The sequence below is a fragment of the Ornithodoros turicata genome, chromosome 1, assembly GCF_037126465.1.
Source record: "Ornithodoros turicata isolate Travis chromosome 1, ASM3712646v1, whole genome shotgun sequence".
Classification (NCBI taxonomy): domain Eukaryota; kingdom Metazoa; phylum Arthropoda; class Arachnida; order Ixodida; family Argasidae; genus Ornithodoros; species Ornithodoros turicata.
In genome coordinates, this window is record NC_088201.1 from 187,374,747 (window position 1) to 187,394,801 (window position 20,055).

A 20,055-nucleotide genomic window follows, 5' to 3' on the forward strand; every position below is an offset into this window, starting at 1 on the left:
TCCCAAATATGCGAAGCCCCATGTATTTGCTATGGGAGAAACCTTTGGATTATTGGTTAATAACTACTACACCGATTTTGATGAAATCACTCTTGTTCGATAGATCTTGGAAAGCCTGTGGGGAAATGGAGGAGAAACTGCGTGTTTATACAGTGCTTTTCTTTTTCTTTTTTTTTTCAAAGACGTTTATGAAAAATTGGAAAAATCACACATCCCATTTGCGAAGCGTCCAGTTCGCAATAATGATAAGCAGACGAAAAGTTTAGTCTATTTCGCCGTCGGAAACCTTTCTCGAATATTTTCGCACCAGTATTACGTCTATCCACGGCTGTGTTCGTTGACCCCACATTCATTCACTCGTACACATGCTTGCGTCGTGATGACGCGTGCTTAACGTTAGCACCATGCCATGATTCTTCATGATACAGACAACCATACACAAGTGGTTTATTCATTCTGTGGAATTCCAGCACTGATGGATCGTTCAATTCCGCATTCATCGGAGCCTCGCAGGATCTTGAAGTAGCCTGAAATAGAAAATGGAAAAAAAAAAACGCTTTCACCCCATGGCCACTGGGTACAGGGTACGTCGCACCGAACTAGAACGTATATAGCCAGCAGATTTGAGACTGTCACTGTGGAGCGTATACGTAAGGGGAGATTTCACATTATAGTTAACTGCTTAACTAAGTTTTTACACTAGGTAAGTGAAGTAAGAGCTCCTATCTGCAGGTATTTAGTAACGTTTGTAATAGGTACTGTGCCTCTGCGCTTCGTAATCCTATTTACAATTCATTGGTCAATACCTCTCCTCCATAACGTGTGCAGCGTTAATACAAAAACACACTTTTTTTTCGGATACGGTTCTGCCATACAGGTACCTATATCGATTGTTACGTCATTTGAAGAACTGTAGCATGCAATCAGACGCCAACGCGGAGGTACACAACGTTCTACTCTACACTATTAAAAATTAACTTCACACATGGCACGCTCCTAGCCAACCATAATCACGAACATTGCTGGGCGTCCTCACTCGTGAGGACGCTCATGAAGACGCCTCACCCTCACCTCACGACGATGAAGTGAGGATGAGTGAGGCCAAGCCACGCTGAATGTTCCTCACGAGGACAGTCGTGAGGCATTGTCCTTCATGAGGCCGACCGTGAGGGCCCTCATGAGGCCAGTTGTCGTGAGGCCATTAATACGTGAAGGTACAACGTATTCCGTGAGGAGCCTCACGGATGTAGCCGTGAGGCCCTTCGTGATGGACTTCACAGATGTGCTGATGGGTTCGGGCTCCTCTTTGCTGATGCCAAACACTAACGTTAAACCTCACTGTGACAGCAACAACTGTTACCAAATTTATCCAACCACAGCACGTAACCCTATTAACCGCTTAATGCGGCGCAATATCATTAGTACCAACTAGCGACACAGTAGTTGAACGCCGACGTCTCATGTGAACATGACGTAAAGTCCTTCTGAGGCACATGTGCCTCCTAGTGACTTGAAGACACGGCAGGCCATGATGGCATTCACGAGACGAGGGCTGTGAGAATGAGCTGTCGTGAGGCCATGAGGGTCCTCATGAGGTGAAGGTACTCGTGAGGCCATGTGGGTCCTCATTAGGCGAAAGTACGTGAGGCGCCGTGAGGACATGCGGGCCCTCGTGAGGTGAGGACACGTGAGGATGAGCACCCTCACGAGGTGAAGATACGTGAGGCCATGCAGGTTGTGAATAGCCTCATTATGTGGACGCATGTGAGGATGAGGATGGTGAGGCCTCTCGGGATCCCGATGCGCTGAGGTGATGTTTGTGAGGGCAAAATTTAAAATTGAATGCGAGGGTGAGGGCGAATGAGGTTTAGATACTGCTGCGGAAAAGTTGGTGAGAGTAAGTGAGGCCAATAAAGTCTGTGCTTCGCGAGGTGAGGATGAGTGAGGCCGCAGGAAAATGCCCACCTATCATCCGAAATGACAACGTTCTCGTCTCTTATTTGTTGAAAACGCGAAGCGGAGCCTATTTTGAAGCCATAAAAGGCTCTTCCTCCTGTTAACGTTGTCATTGGAGGTAATGGTTGGCAAGCAGCGTGCTATAGGTGGTGAAGATACGCACCGATCAGATCCATCTGTACAAAGGATGTCAAATCGCCGTTTGGAGCAGACACAGTCAGTAGGCTAGCTTGGTAGAGTTTATTTTTAGCTAGAGTATTGGTACGTACTTGTGTATTTCACAATTTAAACTTCCTCTATTTTTTCTCTTTGCACTTAGGAGAAGTCCTTCGATGTACTTGTGTGTATATTTCAAGTTTCAAAATTTCATTTCCACACCTACCGTTGTCTCCCCAGTCGGAGTTCCACGAGTTGGCCGCCAGCCAGTAGGGCACACCCTTTTCTGTGCCCCATCCCAGAATTTTAACTGAATGGGCGCGAGAGGATGGGCCACTGGTGTGTTTGTACACACCTGAAAAAAATGATTTTTACAAGTGCTAAAAACTCTTCACCGTCGACAGAAGAGTAGGGGACAGCATACCGGATTTGTAGTGCCAGAAATCTTCATAGACCTCGAAGACAGCTACCACTGGACCGTTTTTGTAGATCTCTGCCTTAACCTGGTCTTGGTCTGGTCCAACGGAGTATGGTGCTTGACCTGGGGGAAGTACAAATGATCTGAAGACACCACCGGAGGAAAGATCACTCTTACATAGCTTCCGACCCAGTTTGTGGAAACTTGTCTTAGGCTATGCAGAACACCGGGATGAGCAAATAGGATAACCTTACAAGGACGACTTCTGATTGGTTTCTCTTCCCTACGGTCTGAAGTAGTCCAGCCATCTTCTCTACAGCATATTGCGCGCAACCGACCGCGTGGATAACCGATTTGAGCACTTTTCATGGTGTGTCTCACAACAGCAGTCTCACTTTGTCTCACATTTACTGATGAGTAGCAAACGTTGCGACAGCAGAACGTTTGACGAAACAACTTCGCGACAGATGCGTACGTCGACTGCATGGTGAAGCTTCGCAAAATGAACGACAGATGGCGCTTGCGGGATGGAATAGTTTTGGGAACCTCGAAGGAACATACCATTGCGCATCCCTTTGCGCCTCTCCGGGACCAGCCGTGACAAAAATATGTAAACCGAAACCAATCAACTACTGCAACAAATGACCCGCTTCAGTGTCCGATTTTTCTCTAAAAGGCGTCCACCGAAGGTCTCGTAAGGGGTAGTAAGTCGGTTCGCGAATTATTTATCCCGGGGATTTAATTGACGCACCCTGTGGAATCACCAGAATGCATCCGCCATCACGGCATGTGTCTCCGCCAGTGCGACGGTCAAGTGCTTACGATGACCGACGGTAATGACTGGAGGTGAGTGCGGGTAAGCAAACTTGGATCCGCACCCGCAATAATTTTATTTGGGCGACCCTCACGCGCAGTGCTGTCTTTATACGCGCATACCCGCATTGGGACCCGCAGAGGTGAGTGTTCTTCGTCCACTTTACAGCTGTTTCTATTTTAAAACAATGGAAATTCTCAGTGTTGACTACGTGTCTCGGACTGCTTCAATCGTATGCCAATAAAACTGCAAATCAACATAGAGCCATATATGTGTGCATTAATAATCGAACTCGCTCGCCAGCAGCAGTCTGGCACATGGATTTACGGCAAAGGGTACTGCTGAGCTCGCGTGTGACACAGAGGGATCACTTAGTTGGCCATGGAGTGAGATTAATGCGGGCATACCCGGTCGCATTGCGGGTAGACCCGCATTTTACCCGCTACCCGCAACGACCGCGAATTGCTATACGCAAATCGTGACGATGTGCGGGTAACAGCGGGTACCCGCGGGTATACCCGCTCCCGCGCTCAGCTCTCGGTAGTAATGACAGAGGATACACAATGCGCCTAGTGTGATTCGCTTTGCTTTTATCTTTTAACACATCAATTCTTTGTTTGTGTTGTGAAGCATACCATAATGTTTGTCCTCTTTGAAGGTCTTCTCGTACCCATCGCGGCATTTCTCTTGGCAACTCGGAGTCGGGATCGTTGTACAAGGTGCTCGCTTGCCCTTCATATGGTGTTCGCAGGGAGGGATTGAGTAGGGCACGCAGCCGTCTTTGGTGCCAAAGGGACCGCCAGTCACAATGCCTTCCTCGTTCCAGTATATCCAGGAGAAACTAGGTATCCCGCCATCGCACCTGGGAAGGTAGTGTAAAACTCGGGTGGGTTCGCATGTCTACTAGACATTACGAGTCAATGGACCTTTTTCGCAATGAATTACGCGCATGCGCATGACCCTGAGGCGCCGGAGAGGGTTATCCGCGTCTTCATTAGATGGTGCAGTATGAGGAAGACAGAAGTGGGGACCGGTGGGGAGACCGTACGAATACGGCGCGAAATCAAAGTCCCACTCATGACTGGTTTTGGACCTTTGTACTATACCAACGTGGATATGTTTTGACGCGCTCCGAGCGTGGTTCGTTGGACCGCTAGGATACGACGCGTATGTGAAAAAGGTCCATTAAAAACCCGGTGCAACAGGCGACTCGTCGTCGTCTCTTTGTATCAGCGCATATTTTCGCCATCCCCTGCTGCACTGGGATTTTTAATTGCAGTTACTTTCATCACCTTTAATGACTGTATAGACACGGAAGTACATGATACGCTTGGCCTAGCCTTGGCTTCTAGTAATTATGCTCGTTCAAGTATCGTTGTTATGCGTATGGCTGACGGCAAACAGCGGTTGAAGCAGGCGGGAGATCACACCTCGCTCCCGTTGTTCCGCTCTCCAAGCACAAATTTACACATTTTTTGTTTAATTTCTGGGGGTAGTTTATTAACTTCTGAGGTCCCTGCTTTATTTTCCGCCGACTTGACCGGAAAACTAATAAATTACTGGAGTATTAAATTGCCGGAATCCCCACGGTTTTAAATCCTCGCACCGAGAGACGTATCACTGCAAGAAGAAAAGGTAGAATTTTCTACCCATCTTTGTAGAGCTGTATTGCAATCTCATTTCTATTCACACCAATTCTACGTTTTGGGTACAACTGCAGAGTAGAAACAAACTATTGAGTAGGAAACTGTCGTCCTACCAGCTTGGGTAGGAAATTCTACCCTTTTTTAAATAAGAGCAAACTTGAGAGTGAGGAAGAAGGGAAAGGGACGTCTCCGCTTACACCCGCGGACGAGAAGGCACGCGTGCATTGGCCCAAAGTGGTAGAAGTACTGTCGTTTTACCAGCTTGGGTAGGAATTTCTACCTTTTTTTCTTCTTAGAGTGTACGCATGACGTCAGAGTGACGACATTCAGACAACACGTGGGCGTTTCCGACAAGGTTTCCGCAAAACATACGCGAAACAGTGACACACGGGTGTCGCAACGTTACCCCGAAAAATCTAAACTACATTCGTACACACGAGACACACTTAGAAGTATAAGAGTGCGCACGTAAGAGTGCAGCAGCACTGCTGTGGTGCACTTGCATGTCTGTGGTGCGCTCGCTGCTTATTATTTCCGCTTCGCTCCCGGTAAACGGGAAATTAATCTTCACGAAGTGCGGTTGATCAAACACGCCGGAACTTCCCAAATAATACGCGACAACTATAGCCATGTCATTTCGGACAACACGGTTACGCCTGCCAGAAGTAATCCTAACGGATCCATACGTCCGATTGATATCTGAGGGATATCCATATCACGTACGAAAGACATTATTCGTACATCCAGAGGATATTCGGTGTTGCTGGGGGTACGAGCAGCGTTTACGACTGGTTCGCCTTCAACGTATCGAGACTCAACATCGCACATTTGAGAAATCTGAAGATCGACACCAAGCGATAACCTGGATACGTCTGCCATGTTGGAGTTTAGATGCGCCACCTACAGGTTATGCAAAGTTCGAGCAAACCTCTGGCAACATACCCATCGCCGCACCATATGCAGCAGGCCAAGATATCTTCCGCTGAAATGTTCACTTGGATCTCCCCGTGGCTGTGAATGCAGACACGGTCTGATATGGCTTCCGCTGGTGCGAGCGCCTTTGAGCGAGAAAGGAACTCTCATCAGACAGCATTCCGTAACCATGTATTCACACGTGCGACATTCCCCCAGAAGCAGAAGATGCGAAAAGCGCCAAAACTTTCTGCTGTCACGGAGCGCGAGCGCTGAACGTCGTGTCTTGACGTACACTGCAAACTTTTGGGAATATGGTGCTACACCGCCACAAGATATTCTGTAGCAGACAACAGAAAAACACGCTGACGGTGTCTGCTAATGCGCAGTACGCCACACGTACAGGTCCCGACAAAAGTTTACGGAACACGCGAGCGGTGTATTTTCTCCTCGGTACGACACCCTAGCGGCAAGAGGAAGCTGGCGAAATCAGGCCAGTTCACTGCCTCAGAGGGGTGGACGACTGCGCTCTTAGCGACACACCGCGGTAGTTTCGGTATGATTACTGTTGTATGTGCCCGCGAAGACAGTTGGATTTAACTGTTGTGCTCGTCAGCAACTCGTGACACACGTCAGTTGTTTATCAATCAATCAATTATCAATGTCAGCGTCAATTGTTTATCAGCTCGTCACGCGTCGTCCATAATAAAGCAACTGTTTACAAGATACCTTTCTTTCTCTTGTCTACATATCATGGCTTTCCAATAAAAGCAATACACCGTAAAGTGTTTCCACTATGATCCATCCTTGTTATCACGATGATAGCGGCGAGCTCCCTGTCTCAACAATCGTTGAATCACGTGTTGTTGGCGAGCACAACAGCAAAATCCAACTCACTTTGCGGGCACATACAACAGTAACCATACCGAAACTACCGCTGTGTGTCGCTAAGAGCGTAGTCGTCCACCCCTCTGAGGCAGTGAACTGGCCTAATTTCGCCAGCGTCCGCTTGCCCCTAGGGTGTCGTACCGAGGAGAAAATACACCGCTCGCGTGTTCCGTAAACTTTTGGCGGGACCTGTACATACCCAGCAGGATCCACTACTTCGGCTCTGTAAGCGGTGTTTTCGCTTTTTCTTCCACTGGAATATTCCATGAGGATGTCGCTCGTGTGAATATAGGGTAAATGAAATAAAACACCCCGTGAAAGAGAAGAAACCACTCTTTAGTTTCTCTTTATTTGTGAAGAAAAGAAGAAAGGCGCGTTACATACCCAGTCAGATGCACAAGAACCTTGGTCCCTGATGTCTCCGATGGAATGACAGTGACTCCATTTCTGGCGGGCGTCGAAGCTATCGGGAAGATCATCTGGGTCGACGTCGTGCTCGATTGTCGGCAGCCGGTGCATGAACGACATCGGGTGGACGCCCATCAGACCTCGGAGATATTCCAGACTGATGGACTTGTCGAAATTGCGACCAGCCTATACGATACAAAGTGGAACAAACGAATAAGAACAACAGAACGTACGTAGTGAAGCCCCCTCAAGCGCCTGCTGTTCACTGTGGTTTCGTTGAAAGATTAGGAGGTATTATGAAGCCTGGAATGGTGGTGATATGATACGCGTATCATTTCTCAACTATTGTTGATGCGCCAAAAATCAAAATCATCATCATCATTATTCTTTATCAACATCGACAGTGAGTCCATATTGTTGTAAGCCATCTATAAGCGCCGGACAGAAGAAACAGGGCCCTTAAAGTGGTGCAATACCGATTCAAAAAAAAAAAAAAAGAAAAGAATATTTCGTGTTCTAAATTAACCTCGCTCCAAGAATGAGTACTCGAAACAAAAAGACGGGCACGTGATGTGTCACGTGTCCTCATTGACGGGTGTCCTGCCTCACTGCGTCGTTAGCTGGTCAGCTGGGATAGCTGGGACTGATTGTTAGTCTGGTGCGATGCCGCTCTTACTGACTTACCGTCCAAGTCGTGTTGAGGTTGTTGATGAAATCGATCATCTCATCCGATGTCGGATGGAGGCCGTCGGGAGCGACGCCACGTGACCAGGCGACGGCCACCAAAGCGCTTACGGTCACCGCAAACTTCAACATCTCCGGTAAGCTAGAACATACATGATTTGATAATATCAAATCAGTTTCCTCGACGTTTGAAACCCAGCGTTATCCAATGAATACTGATGGTTGGAATATCGCAGTTCGAGATTGCCTTTAGCATTCTTTAATCAATTACCCAACGCCTTTTAACAATTACTTATCTTCCACTCAGTCACTCAGAAATTACACACCTAAGGCGATCAATGCGGTAGTTAAATTTGCGTAGCTTTCGCGTCAGGAAAGTTCACTTCACGCTGAATTGAAAGTTCCGATCACATATATGCCACAAGTCTTTTTAAGGAATTTTTCAGGAAACACCGAATGGGCACGATGCTGGACGTTCGTTATGCAAACTGCGTGGTCCAACGACCCCTATTAACGACCATTAAACATAACCAGTTCCTGTCCTATCTCAAAATGGCAAATAACTTGTGACTCTCATACGGAGAAACTGACTCACCCTGTTGACGAGTCCGACTGCTGAGTGCGGCGCTATCCAGGTTTTTATATCACATCTGAAGGATGCGTACACGTGGTCCAGGTATCCATTGTTCCGAAAGCAGGCCGTACGCCCTCTATTTCTCTTTTTTTTTTTTTGTAATGAACATGTATCCCCCCCCCCCCCACCCGCCCTACGATAAGATTAGCAGAAACAAAGAGATTCCAACTTGTGGTGGCGGTCTATTTTTTCCCTAAGCTTATTGATTAAGAGTCACTTTCCGATCGATAAGATTGGTGTTCACCGAAAGCAGGATCGGGTCACGTTGTTTCGAGTGAGTATAAGTCATGCGATTTCCCAAGAAAAGATTTGCGGGTGGTCGATTGTGACATCGCAAACAGAAGCGAGGCTTCAACACACATCGTAGAGATGGTAATAACCCCGTGATTTTTCTGAAACAATAGAGAGTTTTAGCAGACCGTTAATAACGTGGCTAGCGTCGAACCGTATCAACCGGAACCAATCAGTGGACAAGATTCTGAGTCACGCAGCACTGCGATTGGTTCCGATAGGCACGATAACCTTATCAACGGTATACTAATAGTGAAACTCACTAGTAGTGAGCTTCTGTACGTCGTACGCTAACCCTTACGTTCGCAAAGGCGATGGCGTACGATGCGCTAAAACTCACAAATTCAAGAACTATACTATTTGTGCATTGCATCTGCTTAACGTTTCGTGATGGCAGTTCAACTGCTAAACACAAACAAATATGGAGGGCTGGGTTCCGCGAATGGACACTTGTTAGCTGCCTCGTATTGAAAGAAAAGTCGACCCGAAGGTCGCGGACCATCGTATAATCCCCCCCAAGACCGATGCTTTCGGTTGCGGCCCTGTTCGACTCTACAATCTAAAAACAGAACTTCACCGCATAGCACGCTGTGCCTCAACCATTGCCTGGAATTATAGGGTTATCGCTCTTGATTCCAAGAGAGAGGGGGGTGTACGCCTTTTTGTGTCAATTGTCATATATCCAAATTGACACAAAAAGGCGTATGCCCGCGCTCTCCCCTCGGTTAATTTTTTTCAATTTCTTTCTCTTTTTTTATAGTGTTTCTTTCTTTCTTTTTCTTTTTTTTGCAGCACAGAGACAAGGACGAAAGCAAGAGACAGGAAGGCTGCGCGTGCACACAACTAAGGGAATATTTTAATGTTGACACAAATAGGCATTTTCAATGGTGTAGGCATCTCACAAACACCTGATCACTAGGAGCATAAGGGTACGTGAAGACTAGGAATCATTATCGAGATACATTATCTCAGCTTGTTTGATATCAATGGACGGTGTGCTTGCACGTCTACCACCTGCTCTATTAGTCAATGCCTTGACGCGGTGACGCCGAATTCTGACCTCGGCTTCCAACTAATTTAATGAGGAGTCAGTTGGAGGAATTGGCCTAACATGTATCAACGAGAGTCTGCTTTGCAAGTGATTTAATATGATCCAATATGTTGCATGGCCGCCAGTACAATACGAGAAAAGGCAGTTGCTGAAGAAACCAACATAATGGCGACCAACGGTACATCATCACTCTGAAATTAAATAATATATAATGACTAGGAAGAACGCCGTGTCGAAAACTGTGTCGAAAATGAACTAATTCGAGGAACACGTCCAATTTGAACAAATGAAATTCGCGAATACGCATCGTACCGAAAAATACTGCGAGTGAAACTTGAATAAAAATCCGAAATTAAAAATTATTCCGAACAAATCAACTCAACAGGGCGTTGGCCGATGACGCCGCTGGCCGAGTGCAGAGTCTGATGAGGGTGCGTTGTAATACGTTTCCACGCCGCAGCACATAGTGGCTCGTCCGCGTTGAAAATAGTTCGCGTCATTTCAAATGTGTGTGAACATATTCCCGAAAGTACATGTGCTGCGGTAATTTCGTATTACAAAACAGCTTTATTTTAAACTTTACACAAGTTTATTTTAAGATGAATTTTAATTAACTTGAAAGTCTTTAAAACTTTCACTGTACAGGTTGTATACTTGTTTGTAACAACTTTAGGTGTAAGAGTTTTTACCTTTACAACTTCGTATTACATCTCTTACTTTAAGCTGTTGTTCCTGTATTCCGTAGTGCATTCCAGCGTGCATAAGTGCGAGCGTTTCCGCCGCGAGGGCAGCACGAATCGCCTACGAAATACAGAAGAGCATGATCGGCATCGCATTCAGTGCTTCGAGATTTGTATTCTTTTATTTATTTATTTCATTGGCGCTATTGGAACATTGTGCATACATTGCTATGAATTTGATTACTGATTTATGTTGTTTGTGTTGATGATGAACACTATGCTTTCAAAACATGTAAGTGCTGAATCAAGTTTCTAGTCTTGTTGTTTGCTATGTGTTGCTTGCGATTTTCAACTGATTGGAGAATATTCACACTCATACAAAACATCTCAAATAACTTTCAGCTTAATATTCGCCACTCGTAATGTGTTACTGGCTAAGTATGGTTATATATGTAAGCATAAATGCTCACGCAGAAACTGCATCTAGTGTAACTCATTTTTGCAGCAAAAACATGCTTTCTGCTCATTTGATGCAGCAGAATAGAATATTATTGTACATACAAAAGGTGCACTGACAATGAGAATTTCAACGTGACGTTAGTGGGTGGCGGTGGTGGCGGTGGTCGTGGTGGTGTTGGGGGGGGGGGGGTGACGTTAATGGGAAAATCCGCGCTGCGGCACATTGGGCCAATGGGAAACTAGACTGACCTCCAATGGCTGTGATTGAGCGTGGCTCCACTTCGTCGCCATTGATGTTTGCATTGATTTGTCATTCAAACCCACAAAATTCCCGTTGTTTTCAATATGGCATTTGTTCAAAATTGACGAATCGGAATGAAAAATTGTGGTCAATTTCAATGAGAATTGTGATTGCGATATCCACTTCAACAGAATGAGAGTTCTGTGCTATTTTGAATTAAACTATTTCCAGCAGGATTGTGCGACAAGTATTGTCTATTTGTATGTGTCGGGATGTTATCTGTTCGTGTGCGTAAGAACAAGATCGCCGGTCTTTTTCGCCTTATTCATTTGTGTTACCTAAGTAGACGAGGTACAGAAATTTCAGGTACAGATCAATCGACAGTATATGTCGATTTTTTCTGCCAATGGGAGATTGACACAAACTGTCTATGGACAACCTGCTATAGAAAGGGAACAGATATCTGCCATCGCTTGTCTGTAGACTTTCTATAGACTGACGCTAGACTGGCCACTTGTCGACATTCCCCTTCTATCATCATCATATGCACCCTATTCGGATGCATGAACTGTGATCAGATGAATCCGAACCTGGAATTCTGCTGAGATCCTGTTGTGTGAAAGTGATGTTTTGTACCTCTGTTGAGAAGCAATACGTGGCCATCATCGGCACACGTCTAGGATTATTGAGGATAATCCTTAGTGCCATCTGCAATAGCTTAGCCAGTACAAGGACGTAGCAAGAACGTAGCGCGTGAAGTTAGAAAGGCATAAGGCTTGTGTTTGTAACTGCTTTCGGTCTGAGACATTCCGTATTAGTCTATTGAAAGTCAAACTTGTGCAGTGCGTAATTTGCCATGCAAGTTCACATTGATGCAGGTAGCCATCTCACTGCACACGTTTGTCTACCTACTGAACGTCTCAAACCGGAGGCAGCTACAAACACAGGCGTTATCTTGGTGGTGAGTTAATACTCCAAGCTATTCCTTACTTCGGTCTTGAATGGATGCGTAATCGAATTAAGCATGGATACATCGACCTTCATTCTGACTCAAAGGCAAGCATGACACTCGAATTTGCGGAAGCTCGCAAGTCAAGCAATATATGGTATCTGTTGACTCTTAGGAAGGAGGTGCCATTGCTACGTGTTCAGACGTGGACGTCCTGAAAGCACAGTAATTAGGCAATTGCGAATGGCACTAATGATTATCCACGATGACCCAAGACGTGTGCCAATGGCCACGTATTGTTTGTCAGCATAGGTTAAAAAACATCAGTAAACATTCACACAATAGGAACTCAACAGAATTCCAGATTCAGATTCAACATAATACAATTCATGAATCCGAATTGGGTGAATATAATGATTATAGAAAGGCAATCGTGGATCAGCGGCCAGTCTATTGTCAGTCTATGGAAAGTCAGACAGGCAATGGCAGGTGATCATTTCCTTTCTATAGCTTTTATAGCATTCGGTTCGCACACATTGACACACGCATGAAATATGAACACAATGCACTCACCGCCATATAGTCATAACTAGATCCAACCACTAACCAATCTCCCATTGTCTGTCTATGGGAAGGAAAAAGGGGGTGTCTAGAGGTGGTATATGGGAAGGCAATGGATCATCTATAGCTTGAATGGACGCTTTCTTCATGACTTGTCTATTGGGTGACCAAACAATTTTTCACAAGGGTGTTGAAATCCCATTGAACGTTCCCACTTTGTGTAAATGATGACGATTGTGATCATTTTCTATTTACAATCAGTGCAATCGCTTCGAGCGTAAATTATAGCGCGAATGGTTCGAGGTAGGAAATAAATTTACCACATGTGCCAGGAATCAGAAAACGGCGGTAAATGTTGTTATGAACTACCAATACGAGGCGCTGCGCAGACCGAGGCCAACGTGAGCCACTCAGATGTAGTATGTGCATGTACACGCGTGTTTTCCTATCGATGCATACACAATTTTTACTGAATGTATGCACTTTCTTGCAGGTATTATTTCAGTTTCCATCGGACCTTTTTACATGGAGCCACAGGCTACCGTGTATACTTCAAGAAAGTTACAATGGGCGTGCCGAGTACGCGGCGCGCAAGGCCAGGTTTCCAGGAGATATCCTTGCGGATGACTACTTGAGTACGCATGTCCGGCCGCAGGACTGGCCCCATGGAGACAACAACCCTTACACCCAACATATCGGACGTTGCCCGGAGCACGGAGACTGTATTCGTCTCACCGCACAGTTCATACTGAATCTGAACACGGCAACGAAGAGCAACTATGTATCTTTACGTTCGGATAAATTCAAATTCCGATAATGCGCGAGTGACGCTCGCATTTGTTATAAAGAAATAATCGGGTGACATTTCACGTGGTTTCAAACCTTGCTTCGGTTGTCACCGTTGCGGAGAAGAAATGTTGCAGTGTGAAGTCACAGCTTATGGAGAGGTCATACTGGTCATACTGTTAGTCATATGTGCACGCATTGACAGCTTTAACCATTTGTTTCAGTTCAAGAAGCGTGTGTTACAAGCAGCGTAAACACGTGTGGTCAAATATTGCAAGTACAGTGAAATGTGTAAATAATTTTCATTGCAAATCATTCTGGAGTACAAACCAAGGTTATCAGGCGACAAGGACAGGCACTCGTACTCGAGTAATACACCTCTTGAATAGCCTTATAATTTTCATCACAGAGATGTTTCTTTTGTATTCCACGTCTTTCACATATGGTAGAGAGAAAAAAAAGAGAAAAAAACTGATGTCTTTTGCCCTGAGCATGAATTGATGCTTATTTCTAAATGGGGGGTAGAGGTCAATGCCAATGTGTGTATTACCACAGTTTTTTTTTTCTCTTCCTGTGTACATTGCGTTACCTTTAGGTCCATGTTGACAGGGTGGTAACTGGTTCTTTCCTTCCATACAATATACGAGCAGTGCAAGCTTGATGAGCTGAAAAAGGAAAACAAAAAGACCATGAGAGAGAGAAAAAAAAAACAACAACAATTGAGAGCATACCAGTGCCCAATACTGCCACATTCTTGAACCCTTATTTTTTCCTCCGTACTGATTTTCGAAGTGCAAATAATGTGGTGCTTTCTGGGGTGCGAATGAAGAGAATGGAGACGAACTGCACAGAAGCAACCATCCTGTTCATGATGCATATGACAGCGGGGATGGAGATACAGCCGCTCACGTCTGTCTGTGTCAAAACACCTGTAAGTGATACGTCGAGAGGATGGTTATTTCGTGTCTCACAATATCCTGGCTCGTTACCGAAGACTCTATAGGTCATGAGAAAACTGATGTTCTGAGGCTGGAACAACATAGAAAAGACAAATACATACAAAGCCTCAAAGCCTCACGGTAATACAGAAGGTGTGGGTTCGAGTCCTACAGCTGGCTAACCTTTTAAGTGACTTTCATCTTTCTTCACTATATAGGTGCATTTCTCTGACTCCAGCAACTTTTTGACTCAGGGGAGGGGGGGAAGGGGGGGATTTCTTGGCAGAAAAAAAAAATCAGAAAAAAGGAATGGGGAAAGGTCAGCCATGCAGCACGCCGGCTTGCTATTCCCTAAAAAAAGGAAAAAAATAAACAAGAGAAAAGGAAATAACAAAAAAGGTAAATAAACCGCCTTAATATAAAGATAAATAATCGGTCTTTAGACACATCGCTGCGCACATAGCTTCGTCACTGAGATCTACATCGTGCGTCCCGTTTTATCCATACCAATAAACACGTGTGGTCGCAACATATTGTGTGAGCTGTAGTTTTCCAGTATTTTCAGATACAATAACGCTAAAGAGATCCTCAAAGAAGAAATCGTATATACGAGTATTTGCCTTGACAACCGCAGTGGACTTGCGGTACGACAGTTGTAAAATGTGAAAAGGTGATGGAGAAAAGGTGTGGATAGATGGAGTATATTCGCTCATGTTGTGCACATAGAAATAGAAAAAGAAAAAAAACGTAGGTCGCCCTGGTCCGACCAGCTGTTCCAGCACGCTTGGCGTGTGAAAACACTAAATGATTAAAAAGATTATTTCAGCACGTATGTCCTTGAGGTAGGTCGTCAGTGTACACAGCGCAGGTTGCTGGTGCTGCCTTGGCCAGCTCCCCAGAACCTTATCAACACTAAAAGGTCGGTTGTCAAGTTTCGCGAGGGCGTTCTTCAGTGTTCGCCGATGTTGTGCACAGCACATGAAAGGTGGTATTGAAAGGATACAAATCACGAGAAAAAAAAAACACCTGGTACTCAAAGAAGAGTTCTTTTAAGTGCATGCACAGTTAGCCATGCACCAGTTCCAGTGTGGCTTCACATGTAAATAAAGCTGGATACCCCGCGGCTATCACACAGGGTACTTTCTCCGAAGGCCGCATCGCGGCGCGACCAGTTTGTCGCACAGTCCCTGTATGCCAAAGTTCTGCAAAAACTGTTGCCGATATGCCGTTATTTCGTTCAATACGAGTATAGGTGGAGTTGACAACGGCAAGCTCATTGACATGGTGATCATGCGCCTCAGTATTCTGTGACAGCCTGCCAGTTTTAAGGGCATCAGCTACCCTATTATCTAGTGGTTTCGCTATGCCGCGGAATATGTATTCAGCCTATGTCGATTGTCATGACACTTATCTCATAACCTGTTTCAAAATCATCCTCTTAGTTTTTAAAATATCTTTCCACGACGATAGTTCCTACTCTGGCGCACGACAGATTGAACACCCCTCATATTCCTATGATCAACATTCGTATTTCACTTTTCGAAACTCAAGGGCAGTCGTCACCACATACCGCTAGGGGGAGGCAGAGACGAAGCCTTAGTCACTCTGCGAGGGTTCAGACCATTCAGAATGTGTTTGAAGGAGAGCGTGGAACCGAACCGTTGTTTCGGGTTCGGGTTCGGCCATAAAGTTTCAGCTCCAGTTCCGATCCGAAGTTCACACATATCGGTTCGATTAACGGGTTCAGAGCCTGTAAAGGGAGTTCGGAACCGGTTCGAGCTTCTAATATGCTACAAAATTATAGGTACCCACTAAAAATGATTGAAGATCTCTTGGTTACGTTTTTTATGTATTTATTGATGTGTTTCGACCAACAGGACCCCCCTCACATCACTTCCGCGAGCAACATGCCGCCAATCTAGGCAGGCACACCTCTCGAATCACCACAACCACCCCACCACACACCAACCCGATCCGAACCGGTATCCCCAGCCTGTAACTAAAGTTTTTATATCGGTTCGGTACCGGTTGAGTTCCAGCTAAAAATTCGGTTCCGATTCCGTTAGGTTCGACACTCTGTTTTCAAGTATGATTGGGATGGCACAGGAAGCCTGCCCCTGAGGTTGGCCTTCCTATTTTTTTAATGCAAATCCACATGTTTTCGAAGTTAACTTCCTGGATCTTTCTTAGAACGTTCCGAGAAGACTTCTTCCGAAGAATAATTTTCTTAAAGATATGCTGACACTCGCCAGGTTTAAAATGGGCGCGTGATTATACCAAATTACTGTCATTGGTAACTTATGTTATTCGTGTTTTATCTTACCAAGAGTTTGATTAACACATTTGGTGCAAAAGGAGTCTTTCTCGTTCGATACAATGTTTCACAGAATGGTGCCGCCAGTATCAGTTAACTCAAGCGTCGTCGTCATTGCGTACCAGTAGGGGAGCAGCAGTGACGAACATTTTTATTGTAAACGCATTCGCCACACCAGCAAAATTGGTTAACTAGCCCTGATGGTATGTGGTTCGTCAGACTGGAATTTCGCGTTTGCGGTGATCGCCGCGGTAACTGTCGAAATTGAAGTCCAGTCCGTGCAAGCTAACGCTTGTCCCATCCTACACTTGGCGATACAAAGTCCATACAAGGTCAAGGTCGAAACGAAGAGAGTACATAGCAGAGGGTCGTTCAGTGCGTGCTAGAGGTGGCGCCTGCGATCCCAATGAAGGCCTCTGAGGGATCTCAGGCGGTTGCTATTTTGTGGTCTATTTTTGAAGCGTGATGTGGGAAAGCTAAAGCTTGTCCCATCCTACAGTTGGCGATACAAGTCCATCCTACAGTTGGCAACATGAAGTCTAAGTTAAGTAAGGTTTTGGCCTTTTGAGCTGAGATCAAATGTTGAATTCTAATGGCAGATTTGGAGAGCCTCCGGAGCAAGTTTTGTTGCTCCGCCGAGAGCAAGACTGTTCGATTGGCAGATTTGGAACAGTTCTGGAGTCTTCCAATGGGAGCTTCGGAGCGGCATTCGAGCCAAGGACACTCCAGGGAGGAACCCAGACTGCTCCGCCAAAATAGGCAATAGTTTTTCGCGTCGTACGTTGGCGGTTTCGTTTCATGAAGGAAGCCATATGTCAGACATTACAATGGCAACGTTAGGAGATTTGAAGGACCTTGATGTTGTGAAACATGGCGTTATAATGGAACATGAGTACCTTCTTCTTCTTCTTCCTCCGTCTCCGGCCGTCATCCACCAAAGGAGATTGGCCATGGCTAAACTCCAAGTTGGGCGCAAGTGTACCAGTCGCAGATTCGGATCACTTGCTCTAGGTCTGATCAATCCGCTCCATTGCCGAGCCTGCCACTTGCTCCGTCTCTGCCATTGATATTCAACAAGAGTCAACAATACGAAGATCAAAGTGATCAATGCTCTGTTCTCCCTTCAAATTCACGTAAGCGGTGGAGGGAGACAAATGGAAGCCGGTCCCTCATATACTGGTGAGAAGCCCCTTGATAACGCGGTCCGCCCTCGGGTGGGCCGTGTCTTTGAACGCGTGGTCGATAATAAGGTCGTCGGGGCAGTATACCGCTTGCTGTGCTGCTCCGGGAAGATCTTTTTTTTTTATCTTTTGTAAGTAACTGTCTTTGAACGCGCAGCCTATCAGACGGTCGTCGGGGCACCATCGCTTGTGGTGCTGTTTCCGGGAAGATATTTCCCCCAAAAAAGTAAGCGTAACGCTTGTCCCATCCTACGGTTGGAACACGAAGACTGCCTGCATAGCACTAGTTGATCCTGCACTTCGTTTTTAGGGCAAAAGCAGTACTATTATTGAAGTGTGATGTGGGAAAGTTTTCGATTGTCCCATCCTATATTGGGCAAATCAAGTCATAAGTTCCCATGAGCCCATGCGTGACACATGCCACACGTGGAGCTCTATTTTTGAAACGTGATGTGGGCAAGCTTACACTTGTCCCATCCTACAGTTGGCAGCACCAAATCACAAGTTCTGGCTTGTAGGATTACATCGGGAAGTAAACTACTTTCATAGGTTTCTCTCCTGCTTGATGTCGAATACACACAAGGTGTATTAATTACCGAGATAAACTTTCAAATTTGGATCCGTTGTTGCCGGCTGGCTTTCGGTGGGGCGGTCACGGCAGGGCTTCGTAGCCACATCGTCTGTGAAGAAGCACTGTATGGCCTCGTGGAGTGCTCTCGCCGCTGGCTAACGTCTACACGACTCTTCCGATACGTTCAGGGTGAGTGGCAAATCATGTACCAGCTAGCTCGCTATGACTGTGCTGCCCTACGAAGCGACTCTCTCGTATTTGTATCACAGGAGTAGCATCCAATGTATTACTCCGTAGACGAAAGCGTGCTGGGCTACGCACTGCATCCCGGACAGGTCCTGGTTGCACGTCACAGCAAACATCAAGACACACGTGACTCTAAAGATGGCCGCGCACGTGATAGGCAGCCAAGGCCATTTGTAATCAGTGTTGCTGTCTCTGCGGCACGGTTTGCCTGTCGTTAGACCACGGTTATTATTTTATTATTTTATCCGATAATCTCGCACTAAACCGCGCAGTTTTGCACATCATACCTCGTGCTTTTGGCGACTTTCAAACATGTAATGACGACCGCGCCTTCAGATGACTCACAGAGCCGATGCGATGAACTAAGAAGAAATGAACTTACCAGAGCCGCATGGTTTGCGCAGGTATAGATTACGTTCATCCCTTGGCTCTATGACGAAGGAAATATGTTGGTAAGCGGCAAAGAGACATGTAAACAAAGTCACGTGACCTCGAAATGACGTTTTCTATGACGTGCGACCAGGGCAAGATGGCCATTGGACAAGATGGCCAAGATGGCCAGCAAACCCTCTCATTGAGCGTTGTTATTTAGCTTGTAGGATTATAACATGAAAATAGTGTCCCTCCAAGGGAGACTACCTCCATAGGTAGTTCTCCAGCTTCATGTCAATACACTTGCCATCTTGGGGTAGCTGTCTCTAATCTTGATGTTAATATTTTATGTGCCCGCTGTTGTTAATGGAGTACATTATATGCTGGGGTCGTCGGAGCAGTACCGCTTGTGGTACTGTTCGAGGAAATTTTGTTTCTGAAAAATTTGTTTTTACGGCCTGTATCCGGGAAAATTTCATTCTCACAATTATGACACTCCTCTTTTATTGGCAAAAACTCGCCATCCCGTAACTTCCTGAATAACCTGAAACCGGGCACTATCCGACTGATTCCGACAGAATCCGGCACTGAATCACCGAATTATTAAAGCACGTGTGGCGTACTCACGACCGTTATCGGTGGAAAGCCTGAACTATTCCGCACCCCCTTTTTTTCTCTTTTGGTATATTCCACAGCGGCTTTCCGCTCTAGCAAACTTTTCCACCGCTGACAGTGAATACATGCAGTGCAAAGCAGTCGGAGGTGCGAAAGGCAAAGGAACCACTGACAACTTCCCAATCCGTTGAGCAGCTACAATATGTAGTTCCGGACAACCGACGGTGTCGGTAGGCGAAGCGATCGAGGCGGCGGGAACGATACATGCCAATTTCGGTATTTCG

The 20,055-nt window shown here is 45.8% G+C and overlaps 1 protein-coding gene across 2 annotated transcripts; it reads right to left on the minus strand.

Moving 5' to 3' along the window:
• Positions 1-430: 430 nt before the first annotated feature.
• Positions 431-14,144, minus strand: LOC135374205 (cathepsin B-like). Of its 2 annotated transcripts, none has more exons than XM_064607210.1 (8): positions 14,124-14,144; positions 7,883-8,024; positions 7,175-7,384; positions 5,933-6,048; positions 3,980-4,206; positions 2,537-2,653; positions 2,339-2,467; positions 431-527 (listed from the first exon to the last, which is right to left on the minus strand). In XM_064607210.1, the coding sequence occupies exons 2-8, from the start codon at positions 8,012-8,014 to the stop codon at positions 448-450; spliced, it is 1,011 nt and encodes a 336-aa protein (XP_064463280.1). In that variant the 5' UTR covers positions 8,015-8,024; positions 14,124-14,144; the 3' UTR covers positions 431-447. The 2 variants fall into 2 exon arrangements, with proteins under 2 accessions (XP_064463280.1, XP_064463273.1); XM_064607203.1 differs by lacking the exon at positions 14,124-14,144 and adding an exon at positions 8,478-8,570.
• Positions 14,145-20,055: the final 5,911 nt, after the last annotated feature.